General features: G+C 43.2%; 1 protein-coding gene across 1 annotated transcript in view; it reads left to right on the top strand.

Annotated features, from left to right (window-relative positions):
- Positions 1-231: 231 nt before the first annotated feature.
- Positions 232-15,154, top strand: part of HLCS (holocarboxylase synthetase) — a 303,409-nt gene continuing 288,486 nt past the window's right edge. The window contains exons 1-4 of the mRNA XM_060234279.1: positions 232-613; positions 2,566-2,718; positions 3,797-3,959; positions 7,864-8,807. Of these exons, the coding sequence (XP_060090262.1) occupies positions 359-613; positions 2,566-2,718; positions 3,797-3,959; positions 7,864-8,807 (1,515 nt within the window). The 5' untranslated portion in view covers positions 232-358. The remainder of the gene's footprint in view (positions 614-2,565; positions 2,719-3,796; positions 3,960-7,863; positions 8,808-15,154) is intronic.

A 15,154-nucleotide genomic window follows, 5' to 3' on the forward strand; every position in this document is an offset into this window, starting at 1 on the left:
AACACGGAATTCTTTAAGCAAAGTGCAAGAGATTGAAATAAAATTCATTAACATTTTGCTACCCTAAAGTATCAGCACCAAGCTTCCCAAACTCCCGTTTACTTATATTTCTTTCCTGATCCGTGCTGGGGGGAAAGGAAACGGAAAAGAAGGAAAGGACGCTAACCAATCATATCTGGCGATATGTCAGCCAATGAACCGCATAAGGTGGAGCTGGGATAGCCAATCAGGAAACAATAGCGGTGACACAGCTGCTACAGTTCCCTCGACTGTTTGTTACTCCTCAGCGGCGGTTGGTGCTGATATGGGGCCGAAGTAGCCGTTAGCGGCCGCTCCCACCTGGCTTTGCCCACGCGCCATGCTGATCACGCTTTGCTACTTGTATCTTTGGGCGCGTTGGGGGACCTATTCGGCGGGGCTGATCCGTCGCACGGTGCGCAGACTACATCGAACTCGCTGTTCTTTCACCTTCTGCTCCGGCCCTGGGTGCCCTCTCCAAACACTAGACCAGCCCCGTTGCCTTCCCCCTGGCAGGGAGGAAGCTTCCCGTCTTCCCGCGGAGAGAATCTGCCTCAGGTCGGGGAACAAGGTTTTCTTCACTGACGAAACCCAGGTGTGATGTGGGAGGGGCGGAGGCTGGGCTCTTGAGGTAGAAGGGATGAGTGTGTTGTGTGAATAGGGTGGCTTTCCTTCCCTAGTGACTCAATCGTTTCCTTCGAGAGCTGCATTAGAGGGGGAAATTAACAGGCATCACCACCCCACCCAGACCTGTAGAGAGAATGATAGAGAAAGATGCATCTGTTTTATTTTTCTCTTAGTAACATTCAGTCGCCTGACATGTTATGTGTTAGTAACCCCCTTCCCTCTTCTACTTATGTAGCCGGGTGATATGGCCTATCCAGGTTGTGTTTTCATGGTGGTTTTTTAAAAAATATATTTTGCAATTTGTGTGAAAAGGCCTTAGTAAAAAGAAAACTTGCATGGCTAGGTCTTAGCCAGAACACTAAGCTGTGCTTCTAGTTAGTCTGCTGTCTTCTTTGTGCAGAATCACAGTGCCCAACACCTGAATGGTGATGGAAAGTATTGTCAATTCATAGTTGACTTTTTACCCCATAGGGTTTTCAAAGCAACAGATGTCCAGAGGTGGTTTGTCATTGCTACTTCCATGTCATGACCCTGGTATTCCTTGGAGGTCTTCCACCCAAATACTAGCTTGCAGGGCTTTTTTTTTAGCAGGAATGCAGTTCAGGCTGGCTTGGTGTCAGGAGTGTGGCTTAATATGTAGATGAGTTCCTGCTGCAAAACAATGATGACATCAGGAGGTGTGCCCTAATATGCAAATGAGTTCCTGCTGGGCCTTTTCTACCAAAACCCCCCTACTAGCTAGTACCAACCCTGTATAGCTTCCAGTGTGATGAGCGCAGGCTATCCTGAGCTATTCAGGTCAGGGCAACATTTCACAAAAAAAAGGTAAAGGTAGTCCCCTGTGCAAGCACCAGTCGTTTCCGACTCTGGGGTGATGTTGCTTTCACAACGTTTTCACTAGCCTTGTAGAAGTCAAGCTTTTCCTGAGTGGAGAGGCAAAGATGGAAAACCTCTTACCTGTTGCTTTCCAAGACCTGTTATTAATTAATGATACAATACTGCCCCTCCTATTTGTGTGATCTTTTAAGGCTGAACCTGTTGGGAGTTGAGATTTTTCCAGCACTAGTAACAGTTTCACAGCTCATTGCTTCTAGCAAGTAATATAAATTGTTGCTGAAAAGACAGAGCTGATCCAGAGTGGAAATAATTGAACTCTTTTGCTATAATTTGTCAAGTGACATGCAATGTTTCTAAGCACAAAAATGTTGCCAGTTTATATAATATACTAGTATTTCAGTGTGAATCTTCACCTTTAGAGCTTGTGTGGGTGAAGATGCTGTGAGGGGGGAAATAACTGGTTTAACTCTTAACTTCAGGGAAAGAACTCAGGTGGCACCAGGCAAATACTATATCTTCTTAATTTTTGTTCCCCTTTCTCCATGCAGAAATATCTGAATACTTGAGGGAATTGTGATATAAATGCTAAGCATTTTTCAATTCATACATATATGGAGCAATCCTAAACAGGTGTAATCAGAACCAAGTTCTAATGTGGCTTAGTCCCAGGAAAATGTATTTAGGACTGTATTGGTAATTACAGTTGAAGATAACTGAGTGGAATGTATTTGATTGTTAAAATATTACACTAAATTGACAAACAGTGCTAAAATAGTTTAAACTTATAAGGGTCCATTAGATGTATGTGTGAATTGTCCATCAGTCCTATACAGCTATGGACTTTTTTCAGTGTATATTGAACAATCCTGATCTGGTATTTTGTACAGCATGTGATAATCTGGTTGGAGAAGTCATTAATGAATCCTTTGTTGTGAACTGATCATTAACCGGTGAATCATTGCAATAAGAAGCTTGTTATATGACTTTTGTTTTTGTTGATATTAACTAGAGCTAAGCCCTTGGGATAAAGGGAATGTAAACTTTTCTCAACATTGTTGCAATGTCACTGTTTTTTCCCCCCAGTCCCTTGATGATTTAAACCAATGGACATTGCTTATTGTATCGCCTCCTATTTATTCTGACAAAATATTTGAATCTGAACATATAGCATTTCTGACTGAAAGTATTTCCACTCAAGCAGGCAGTTCACAGGCTGTAACATGCTCAACAGAAAAGGTAAGTTTTTAAAGGCACTTCTTCTAAGAAGTCTATGCAGTAAACTGCAGACCTGATGAGGTATAAGCAGTAAGAGTTTTGGACTTACATTGGGAAGATTGTCCCTACAGGACAGTTAAAATCACTGGGTTATCTTGAGTCAAGAATTTCTCAGCAAACTTGTTTGTCTCTCCAAAATGTCTTGAGAATAAAAATAAAGGATTGTGTACACTACTCGGTAGCAACAGTGGCTGTACCATGAAAGGATCTCAGTAACTTCTAGGAAATGCCTTTTCTGCCTGAGACAGCTTCTATTAAATTAAAGTAGACAATACTAAACTAGGTGGACCAATGGTCTCACTCAATATAAGGGATATCTACCCTATACACTTTAGGGAAAAGATGGGATAAAATGGAATAGTAAAATAATATATTTTTGTTTTAAAACATTGTTCATATTGCATAAAAAGCAAGCAAAGGGTAAGCAAAATCATTAGTGCAATCTTATGCAGAATCATTTCAGCTTGTACTCATTTATTTCAGTGGGCATAGACTGAGATAACTCTATTTTGGACTGTAGTGTTAAATTGCTAACTGATCAGTTCACAAACCCATGAGAGATAACATGAGAGAATTTCCCAGAGCATTGTGTCTTAAGTCACAAACTTAGGGCAGTAAACTGTGCAGGCTTGATGTGGGATAGCAGTTAGAGTGTTGGATTTAAATTGGAAAGATTCGGGACATTCAAAATCAATAGTTTATCTTGAGTCAATTTCATTAAGAGAGTGCAAAAAGAAACAAGTCTTCATCCGCTGGCAGAAGACAGTAATGGAAAGAAGCAGACAAATATGCTGAGGGAGGGATTTGTGTTTCTACTTTGATATTTCACTGGAAGAAATTGTTATTATATCTATTGTGTTGTTAGAGGTAATGTCTTGATTTCTGCCTAGAGATTTGTAGGTCTGGAATTACACTGGTAATTGCAAGTGGTAACTAGAATTGTAACTTTTCAGTATAGGAATGTTAGCTCCGTTTTTGGGAAAGTTCCTTGAATATTTTGACTATGTAGATTTTTGTTATATCTTGTGTTTTTCTCCAGCTCGTGAAGTGGTCAGATTATTGTTCACCTTTGGCATTTAAACCCGGAGAACCTTACGTATTGTTTGCTGAAGCCAGTATAGACAACTTCAGTAGCCTTGGAATAGCATTTATGGAAGATAGACTACAAATGGATAATGGATTGGTACCTCACAAAATTATGTGTAAGTTTTATTACCAAAAAATTACACCATTGCACTCTGTATCTGCAGTGGCCCACAACTAGTGCAGTCCTAAGTAGAGTTACACCCTTCTACATCCATTGATGTTAGTGGGCTTAGAAGAAAGTAACTATATAAGATAGCCATGAAAGGAACTTCCATCAAATAGCTTTCGGTAACACCCTGTGAAAGAAGGGGAGCAACGTCTATCCTGCAGCATTGCCTGTTAGTTGCAGTTCCATTTGTATTAGTTTATCAAGTGCATGTGTTTAAGAATGTTTGAGAATCTATCCTTAATCCATCTCTTGCTCAAGAGTATATGTTGTCAACTTCCAATACAACATATTCATGATTAAATATTAAATATTTCCTCCTTTGATGGTTTTTAAGCAGAGGCTGCGTGGCCATCTATCTGACAGTAATGCTGATTCTGTGAACTTAGGCAGAAATCCTGCCTCTTGCCTGCCTCCCTCCCCCTTCCTCTTTCCACCTCTCTCTTGCACCACTCCCCCCCCTTCTTCTCTGGGGCTGCTCCTCCTCTCTTGGGGGGGGAAGGGAGGGGGAGGGGAGAGAGAGAAGAAAAAGTGGAGTCCCATGGCAGCTGTAAGACCAACAACATTTTATTCCAGGTATAAACTTTTGTTGAGAAGGTCCTTATATCTTGGAGAGTGAAATGATTTCAGGTATTCAAATGTTAATAACACACATTGTCGAAGAGACAGGAAAATTAGATTTCAGTTCAGTCCAGGAGGATGCATTGTCTTGAGCTTCATTATCACTTGCAATTCAGCAGTCTCTCTTTCTAATCTTCCTTTGAAATTCTTTTGTAAGAGCACTTCTACTCTTAGGTCAGCAACTGAATGTTGTGGTTTCTAATGTCAGACTGATGTCCATTTATTTTTTTCATCCTCCTGGATGGAATTGAGACCTAGGTTTCCTGTGTCATTACCAATGCTGATATCTCCACACTTACTACCTAGAATCATAGAGTTGGAAGGGATCTCCAGGGTCATCTAGTCCAACCCCATGCACAATGCAGGAAACTCACAAATACCTCCCCCTAAATTCATAGGATCTTCATTGCTGTCAGATGGCCATCTAGCCTATGCTTAAAAACCTCCAAGGAAGGAGAACCCACCACCTCCTGAGGAAGCCTGTTCCACTGAGGAACTGCTCTAACGATCAGAAAGTTCTTCCTAATGTTGAGACGGAAACTGTTTTGATTCAGTTTCAATCCATTGGCTCTGACCCTAACTTCTGGGGCCACAGAAAACAATTCCACACCATCCTCTATATATGACAGCCCTTCAGGTATTTGAAGATGATGATCATATCACCTCTCAGCCACCTCCTCTCCAGGCTAAACATGCCCAGCTCCTTCAACCTTTCTTCATAGGACTTGGTCTCCAGACCCCTCACCATCTTCGTCGCCCTCCTCTGGACCCGTTCCAGCTTGTCTAAGTCCTCCTTAAAATGTGCCCAAAACTGAACACAATACTCCAGGTGAGGTCTTACCAGAGCAGAGTAAAGCGATACCATCACTTCACGTGATCTGTACACTATACTTCTGTTGATACAGTCCAAAACTGCATTTGCCTTTTTAGCCACCACATCACACTGTTGACTCGTGTTCAGCATATGGTCCACTAAGACCCCTAAGTTTCTTTTCGCACTTACTACTGCTAAGACAATTCTCCCCCATCCTATAACCATGCATTGGATTCTTCCTATCTAAATGCAGAACTTTACATTTATCCCTGTTAAAATCCATTTTATTTGTTTTATCCCAGTTTTCCAGCCTGTCAAGGTCATCCTGTGTCCTGTTTCTGTCTTCTACTGTATTTGCAACCCCTCCCAATTTAGTATCATCTGCAAAAGTAATAAGCATTCCTTCTATTACAGGGGTGGCCAACGGTAGCTCACCAGAAGTTTTTTGCCTACAACTCCCATCAGCCCCAGCCAGCATGGCCAATAGCTGGGGCTGATGGGAGTTATAGGCAAAAAACATCTGGAGAGCTACCGTTGGCCACCCCTGCTCTATTCCTTCATCCATATAATTTATACAGATGTTGAACAAAGCAGGTCCCAGGACATATCCTTGAGGCACTCCACTCGTCACTCTTCTCCAAGGGGATGAGGTACCATCCACAAGCACTCTTTGGGTGCAATCTGTCAACCAGTTACAGATCCACCTCACGGTAACAGGATCCAAACCACATTTTACCAACTTGTCAACAAGGATAGTATGTGGAACCTTATCAAAATCCTTACTGAAATCAAGATAAAGGATGTCTACAGCATCCCCCTGATCCAGCAAGGTAGTCACTTTCTCAAAAAAAGAAAGGTTAGTCTGACATGACTTGTTCTTGAGAAAACCATGCTGCCTCTTAGTAGTCACATCCTTTCTAAATGTTCCAGGACCGACTGTTTGATGATTTGTTCTAAAACTTTTCCAGGTATAGACGTCAAGCTGACGGGTCGGTAGTTACCCAGAGCCTCCTTTTCCCCCTTCATGAACATGGGGACAAAATTCGCCTGCCTCCAATCTTCTGGCATCTGTCCTGTCTTCCAAGAATTCTTAAAAATAATAGCCAGAGGCTCAGAAATTACATCCGCAAGCTCTTTTAGAACCCTTGGATGCAGTTTGTCTGGCCCTGAGGACTTAGTTTCATTTAAAGTTACTAGGTGTTCATGTACTACCCCTATGCTGATCCTAGGTTGGAACTTCATACCCTTCTTATATGTTCTGTTTTTGCCATGTTGAGCACCGTTTCCCTCAGAAGAGAAGACTGAGAAAAAGTAGGAATTGAGCAGTTCCCCCCTCTCCATTACCTGTTACAATTTCACTTTTCTGCCCTCACAATGGGCTTACCATGTCCTTGTTCTTTTTCTTACTCTGAACACAAGAAAAGAACCCTTTTTTGTTGTTTTTAGCATCTTTGGGCAGCCTAAGCTCATACTGAGCTTTAGTTTTCCTAACTTTTTCTCTACAGTGATTTGTTTATATTCCTATTTGGTTATAAGGCCCTCCTTCCAATTCCTAAAGGAGTCTTTTTTATTTCTCAAGTCTGTAGAGCTGTTTATGGACCCAACTCGGGTTCTTTAGGCTCTGCATATTACACCTAATCCAATCAAGCCTGCTATTTTCACCTGCTATTGCCATTTAGCATCTGAAATCACCTTTATAAAGTTTATATCTCTAGTACCTGATTTTACATTTTATAGCACATGTGACCTGGCCCAACAAAATGATATGTCAGAACTGGCCCTTGTAACAAATGAGTTTGACACATCTGATCTAGTCAGTACCAGCTATGTGTTAGTACACTTTATGCCTGTTTCTCAATCCAGCGTTGAAAACCATTTATACATTCATGTTTACTGAATGTGGGGAGCCAGTAGGATAATCATACTGTTATGCTGGACTGGAACAGTTCCCTCTCAAGCAGTGTAGCTGTTCATACCTTCTGAAAATCAAACCACTGAAATATTTCTAGATCTAAGTCTCCAGAATGTAACACATGTAAATCTTGAGTTTTGAGACTGGCTACAAGCACCTTAATAGGTCTGCACACTAGTCTTCTACCTAACTGCTAGAAATTTATTTTCTGAATAATAATGTAATATTTAAAAAATGACTTATTTCATAGAATTTAAAACACTTGCATTTTACTAGCAAAATGAAATGATGGTGAAGCTTGCTTTGCTAGTGCTTGATTTTATGAGGGAAAGGAGGATTAACTGATAACTGCATGCCCTATAGCATTATAGAAGCTGATGTTATATTGTATTGAGAAAATATGGGGTTTTTTGCACAATTTTTATTATTGAGGTACTGGTTTAAGCTGCAGAGTTATTGACATTGCAACTTTTGTATATTTTGTTTAATAATTTTAAAATGTGTTAGCTGTACACCTCCAGAAGTCAGAGTTGGAGGAACTGAAACTGGTGCCAAGTACAGAAAAGGAGATAAAGGCCAGTAATGTACGTGTGCCGATTCAAGATTCAACATTTGAGAAAGCTTCTAACCCAGAAGAGGAAGCTATTGATTGTGCAGGAGGTGGTGATCAAGAATTTCAGGGAAAGAAAAGCAGGCTGAAGGAAGCAGATAAGCATCGTGAACAACATGAGCATGTGTCTGAAAAAGAAAGTAGTAATGGAGAACATTATCATTTGCATCTTTCCAGCTGCCACGAGTGCTTGGAACTTGAGAATAGCACTATTGAGTCAGTTAAGTTTGCATCTGCAGAAAACATCCCAGATCTTCCTGATGATTACAGGGGCAATTTTGAAGAAGCTGGATATCTGGCAGGTGAACTCAGAAGAGTAAAGCTTACTGGGAAACCACCTAATGTTTTAATTTATGTTGGTTCTACTTCTGGTAAAGTCAAATTTGAAGAAATAAAATCAATCCTCATGGAATGTGTTAATGTTAATACTTACACGGTCTACCAGCTGTTAGAGGAACAAGTGTTGAGCGTTCCCTGGGTTGACAATGCATTGCTATTGATCATTGCTGCATCAGAGCCCATTTCAGATTCTGTATCCAAACAATTTTTGGTATTCATGTCAAAAGGTGGGAAGATTCTGGGACTTTCAGCCTCTTTTACTTTTGGTGGTATACAAATAAAAAACAAAGATGAACTGATGGACACAGTACAGGCCCTGGTGTTTTCTAAATATGACTATGAGATTAAGCTAAATGTCCTAGCTAGTGGGAAAGTTTTCAAGAGAGAAACTGCAGACCTCAGATCTATGAAGCTCCTTGGTTACTTTGACAACACAGATGAAGATTTGGTGATGGTTCAAATGTCATATGGAAATAGTGGAGGAGAAGCCATTCTTTGCCAGGTATGGAATACAAAAGATCTGACTGCCTGTTTTTCAATATGTTTTTCAATAATATTGTTTGCAAGAAAACCAAATGTGTACGTAAACTGTGAATATAAACCGAAAGTATAAGCTGTGTGTATAAACTGCCTGAAAAGGGATGCAAAATTTCCAGAAAGTTTGGAGCAATAGGGAAGAAAATTCTCCATTTTTCTGTATGACATCCCCCTCCAATGAACTTTAGGGGGGAACTGAGATATGTGCAATACATATTGTTTAGGTTTCCTATCAAACCTAAACATAACATGCACAATTACTTATCATATAAAGTAGAACTATCTAGCATATTTATGGAACTAAAATATTCTGTTCTGTTATATGGAATTTAAATTTTCTATTAAAGTTGCAGGTATACCCAGTACTTGAGAAAGAGTTGCAAACCTCTGCACCCTTTGCTGCCATAGCAGATTGGTATTCTCTGTATGGCTGCATCTGTGGATACTTAAACCAAGATAGTGGAGCCATGAACAGACAAAACATCCTTTTGCAAACCTCAGAAAAGCCCTAAGTTTACAACACTAATGCCAACATTCAGTAAAAGACAGGGGGAGGAGCAGGGCCCTTATGGGGGCTGTTGTGATCTTTAGGAAGGATTTGTTGGGGTGAGGCTGGCAGCAACCAGTGGCAGGCCTGACTGCTCACTACTATTCCACAGCAGTCTCCACCCCAAAGCCATTGGGGCATAGTGGATAGCAGGGCTTTTATTGTAGAAAAAGCCCAGCAGAAACTCATTTGCATATTAGGCCACACCCACTGATGCCAAGCTGGCTGGAACTGCGTTCCTGTGTGTGCCTGCTAAAAAAAAATCCTTGGTGGTTAGAGACCCAGGTTTGAATCTCCACTCTGCCATGGAAGCTGAGTGACCTTGGGCCAGTTACATACCCTAGCCTAAACTACCTTATGGAGTTGTTGTGAGGATAAATAGAGAAGAGGATTTTGCAGGGGGGGGGGGGGTTAAACTTTTAAGGGATGCACTTGCCTTCTGTTTCTGGCTCTTTCCCACCATTTGCTCTGTTTTCTGGAGCAACAGGAGGGAAGGGGGAAAGAGGGGTCTTTGCAGGCCGATGACAGATGCCCCTTAAGGGGAGCTTAGAGCCACTCACTGCTATGCATTTGCAAATGGCATTGCAGTGCAGTTTTGCAAGATTGTTGTTGCTGCTTCAAACATGACATAGTCCACAAATGAAAGGGTCTCAGTGTCTTAGTCAATAAATGGAAAAACTGCTGAGTAACCCACTGATTCATATATGAAAGCCGAGAACCTTGTGTCTGTGTGTGAAATTTAGTGAAATCGAGTTCCATTTCACAGCCTGAAAAGTGAAGAATAAAACTGAAATGTCTTGGATAATAACGAACATCTTCTGAAGTCTGAATGGATTTCTTGACCCTTTCCCCTCTATTTGGAGGAATGTTGGACATTCCAATGGACGATTTATTAGAGGAATAGGAGTTTGCTTTGTATATATGTTGACATGCATGTGGAAACTGGTTTAATATTTAATATGTTATGTGAATTATTTGTAAATTTGCTAGAAGTTTGAATACATGCAAAATTTGTTATTTGATAAGCGTGTGCAATTGTTACTTAGCGGTTTTTCCATTTATTGGCTTCAAACATGACGCATAGTAGGTACTACCTACCTTGGTTTCCCCGGGAACAGGAGAGAGGGGGGAAGGAGCAGTGGCAATTAGGCCAGTAAGATTCCAGTCTAGGGGGAAACATACACTGCTCTTTAGCCAATCAGGTTCTTTTTGAAACTCTTCTGCACATGGGCAGAGAACATTAAATCTTGGGTTTGGCTGAGCTAGACTTCATTGCTGCTGAGGTTTGGCTGGAAATTGTATGGCTAGCTCTTGCTTCAGCTGCTGTGAGCCTGACTCTTCTCTTCTGCTGCCTGAGAGACTGTGGACTTCAGATCAGACTGAACTGAAGACAACTACTAGTTTGACTTATCATAACAATTTTAAAGAGTTTTTTCATTTTTCTGTTTGATCTTCAGTCTTGGTTGGTGGATTATGGGGTGGTAAGGCCGTAAGGCCTCTCAGCCTCTTCCTGGGTCTCTGATTAGGTGGTTGAAATCTTCTGGTTTGTGGTTTGAGGTTGTTGTGTTTTTTGGCTTCTGGCTTGTGTTTGTTCTGCGTTTTTTTGGGGGGGGAGGTTGCACTTTGTAGTTAAAAACAGGTTTTAAAAGTTCTTTCATTTTGCTGTTTAACATTACATCTCTGGGGTTTTGAGGTAGGTTGTGGGGATGGTGGTGGTGTTGCCTCCTGCCTAGGCCCTAGGGCCTCTCAGAACTCTTCCTGGATCTCTTTGGTTAGGTGGTTGAAGTCTTCTGGTTTGTGGTTTATAGTTGGTTCTGTGTGTGTGTGCTTCTGGTTTCAACACAGGTGCTGCTAAATAGGCTTCTAGTAATAAGGGTTTTAGGAACTGTAACTTTTAACACTTTTAAATAAATTTCAGCATAGGTCTTAGTTCCTCCCTAACTAGGCTAGCACTTGGAGAATATTAAAAGTTGTTTGTCTTCAAACAGTGGTATAAGTATATTAGATTTACTTTTAAAAAGCAGTTTGCTGTTTGATAGTCTGAGCTTCAGTGAAGGCAGGTGCTTTTAGACAAATTATTAGGTTGTCCTGTCATCTTTCAGTTTCCAGGAGGAAGCTCCTGCATTTCCATACAGGAAACCAGGCTTGTTCCAGTAGAACCTAGTGAGGAGTAGTTTAATAAAAAGCCTTAATTTTTTTAAAGGTTTGCCACATTCCATTTCAAGGACACTTTCTTAAACCAAAGCCAGGGACAGTGTAGGAATTCACTAATTTTTAAAAAAAACTGAAAGAGAAAGAAAACTGAAGCATAGGTAGGTTAGGCTCTTTGGAATAACAAAAACCTAGCTTATGGGTGGGAGGGTTCACAGAAACATGTCAGACTGTTAGGGTCAGGTTGCAGTGCAGGTGGTTAGGTCCATAATGCCTTCTCCGAAAGTTAGATGGAGCTTGGCCTGGGGTAATGTGAGTAAACAGGAAGGGAATGCATTGGGGCCATGGGGCAAGACTAAGAAGAAGACTAGAGGGGTGGAGGTTTTCCCTCCACCTGTGCAGAGGACTGCTCTACATCTGCCTTCTGCCATTCCAACCTTTGGCTGGAGTGGTGCAGTGAAGAAGCTATGCATGGACCTCTTTATTAAGGTTGTGCTGGGGCATCCTCTGCATAGGTGCCTGCAGGCACTGGCACTAGGCAAGGGTCTGCTGCTCAGGCAGGTCCTCCTCCAGCTGTTGATGCTGAGGCTCTGCAGGAAGAGGAGGAGCAGCTGCCTGAGCTGTCTTTTGGGGTGAGCTTTGGGGATAAGAGTATTTCAGCTCTGGAGCTCACCCCAGGAACCCAAAGACTTCTGGAAGAGCTAGAGGAGAGGCTAGATACCCCGCCCACTGCTCCAGTCCTCTGGAGTTCAGCAGGCCTTCTAAGAAGGAACAGAAGGGGAGGCTGGAGGTGGTGCAAGGGGAAGAGATGGAGGTGTACCCAAGGTGCTGCCATCTCAACCCCTTCTCCTTCAGACATCTCTTCCTGTTTCTCCAAGACATGGTATGTCTGTTCCAAGTTCCTCACAAGAGGTGGCTCCAAGGATGCTGGCAGGGGTTGGTCAGCATGGATGTCCCTACACCTCTGATGTCTGGAAGCCCTTCCAGCTGACAGAAGGTACCCACTTCACACGGTGCCAGTTGTGTAGGGCCTGGATCAGTCATGGGAGAGACCTAAATCATCTAATGACCAATGTTCCCTCTAAGCTGTGGAGTCCTGTGAGCAAAAATTATACTTTGTGAGCTACTGGCATTAAAGTTGTGAGCTACCGCATAAATTAGTTTGCTCTAGGGCCATTTTTCCTGAGCTGAGACAAAAATATGTGTGAGTTGGAGGCTAAAAAATTGTGAGCTACCTCACACTAACTCAGCTTAGAGGAAACACTGCTCATGACTACTGGCATGAGGAACCATCTGAAGAAGCACCACCAGGTGGAGCTTCTTGGGGGGAGGAATATAGACTGCTGCTGGGGTGCTCAATTAGACACCTATCCCTGGGGGGGTAAATGCCCCCTGCTCACATCACACTGAGCAGGCCTGTGATGCCCTCTTCGTACAGGGCTATCAGGGACCACAGGAAGGCACAGTTGTCCCGTGCTTTTGGGAGAGTTGTGCACTTCACATTCGAAATTTGGACCTTGTGTCAGGTGCACAATGCAAATCTCTCACTGACTGCACACTGGTGGGAACCCAGTGATGGTGGGGGTGGGAAACCACTAGTGTAGTCAGAGTCAAGGCCATTAGGCTGGCAATTGCCCGGCTCTGCTCCACTCAATGGGCTGCACACATTGAACAGTATCTCAGCCACCATTGAAAGACAGTTAGTGGTGTGGGTAGGCAGGACCTTACGATGGACTTCATGGTGACTGATGGTGGCACAAACATGAGGACAGCAGATGAGTTCTTGGGCCTCAGGCACATTTACTGCACAGCCCACCTTTTCCACCTGGTGGTTAAGGATGCCTTGGGAATCTGCAGAGAATCCCAGTTTGGATGCTGCAACCTGTGAGTTCAGTCACTTTTCTCTCAGTGTGAGGGACACCTGCCTGCTGTGGGAGAAGCAGACACTGATAGGTGTGCCAGTGCACTACCTGATCGGTTACATGAGCACTCGCTGGGACTCCACCTGTGCCATGCTTGAGTGCTTGGAGGGACAGAAGAGAGCCCTTACTGCCCTGATCTCTGTGGCTGGGGTCATTTGGGAAGAGAGCCAGCTCACTCATGAGGAGTGGTTGACCATCTCTCAGACTGTGGAAGTTCTTAGACCCTTTAAGAGGTACAAAAAGATGCTCTTGTTTGACATACCAAGGCTGGCACTGGTCATCCCCATCATCCTCATGGCGCATGAAGACTTAGCCTCTTTTTTGGAGCCAGCTGCAGGACGTCCAGACATGATTCCCACTGTGCATGCTGGTGAGAAGGCTACAAGTTGGACTTGAGACTCACTTTCAGCCTGTCACACAACAGAAGGTCTACATGTTGGCTACTATATATGACCTGTGCATCAAGGACAGGCTTGCCAAGTGGACCAATGAGTTCAGTCACTGAGGAAATGAGCTCTCATGGCGAGCTGAGTGCATGCAGGTCAAGAGGGGCTCATTGGTATAAGCTGAAAAAGGGGGGGGGGGCAAAAGCAGCTCTGCTGCTGTTCATTCCCCATCTCCCCTCCTAGGCAGCGCCTCGTCACCCGCCCCCTCCCGTGACCACTGCCATGACAGCCTGTGAGATGGCAGTCATTGGCTGGCTCCTCGGTCCTTCTGGGAGTGTCAGGCCCATGAGACACGACAAAGTGCCAACCGTCGTGAGGAAGTACTTTGCAGACCTCTTATGAGTCACAGGTCATCAGTCCACCAAGTTACTAGGCCACAAAGGAGGTTGTTTGGCCAGACCTCTGCCATGGCCCAGAGGCTCCTCTCAGTCCTCCAATGAGCATGCAGAGTGAGCAGATTTTTCTCCATGCAGGCAATGTTGTCTGCTCACATCACTGATGCCTGCTCCCATGGACAGTTGAGCAGTTGGTCTTCCTGAAGGCCAACTTAACACTGTTGGCTACCTGTTCCTGAACTTTGAGGATGAGTGAGGTGAACTCATACTTGTGCTTGCACCCTCTCTCAGTCTGTCCTGGGAAACTGAGGTGTAGTGCTCTTCCCAAAATTAAAACAAAATTAGAAAGAAGTAGCAGGGTCATTTATCATTTGGACTGGCACAGAAATACCCCACCAATCTCCCCACTGTCATTCTCAATCCACCTGCACCAAAATACCTCTACAGAACCCTGGTAGCAGTGCAGCACAGGACAATGTTGAAGGTGGTGTGTGTGCAAGTTCAGTGTGTGAGTCACCACCAGCCATCCCAAACCAAATTGCATGCTGAAATTAAAGCAGCACAAAAACTGCTCTTCATCTTGATGGCGATGAAAGGGGTAGAGTAGGATATTGAGATGCCAAACAGAAACCAGCAGAACCCACAGGAGCGCCATAAATAATGAATATAATTAAAACACATTTCTATGCATGGGTGGGAGGTGGGGAAGGGAGAGCCTGTCATGAAAGACAGCTGCAGCACCTAGGCTAAAGCTCCTCTACTGAGTCACTGATAGTTGGTGTGTACTGCTGTTGAGAAAGGAGGATCAAGATGGACACAATCCTCCTTTCACTTTCTGAGGCCTTCCCTGGAGAAATAGTGTATCAGGTTTCTCTGGTGCTTTCTGTTGTGTTTGCACTGCTGCCACACTG

Source organism: Heteronotia binoei, chromosome 3, assembly GCF_032191835.1.
Source record: "Heteronotia binoei isolate CCM8104 ecotype False Entrance Well chromosome 3, APGP_CSIRO_Hbin_v1, whole genome shotgun sequence".
In the NCBI taxonomy this organism is placed as follows: Eukaryota; Metazoa; Chordata; class Lepidosauria; order Squamata; family Gekkonidae; genus Heteronotia; species Heteronotia binoei.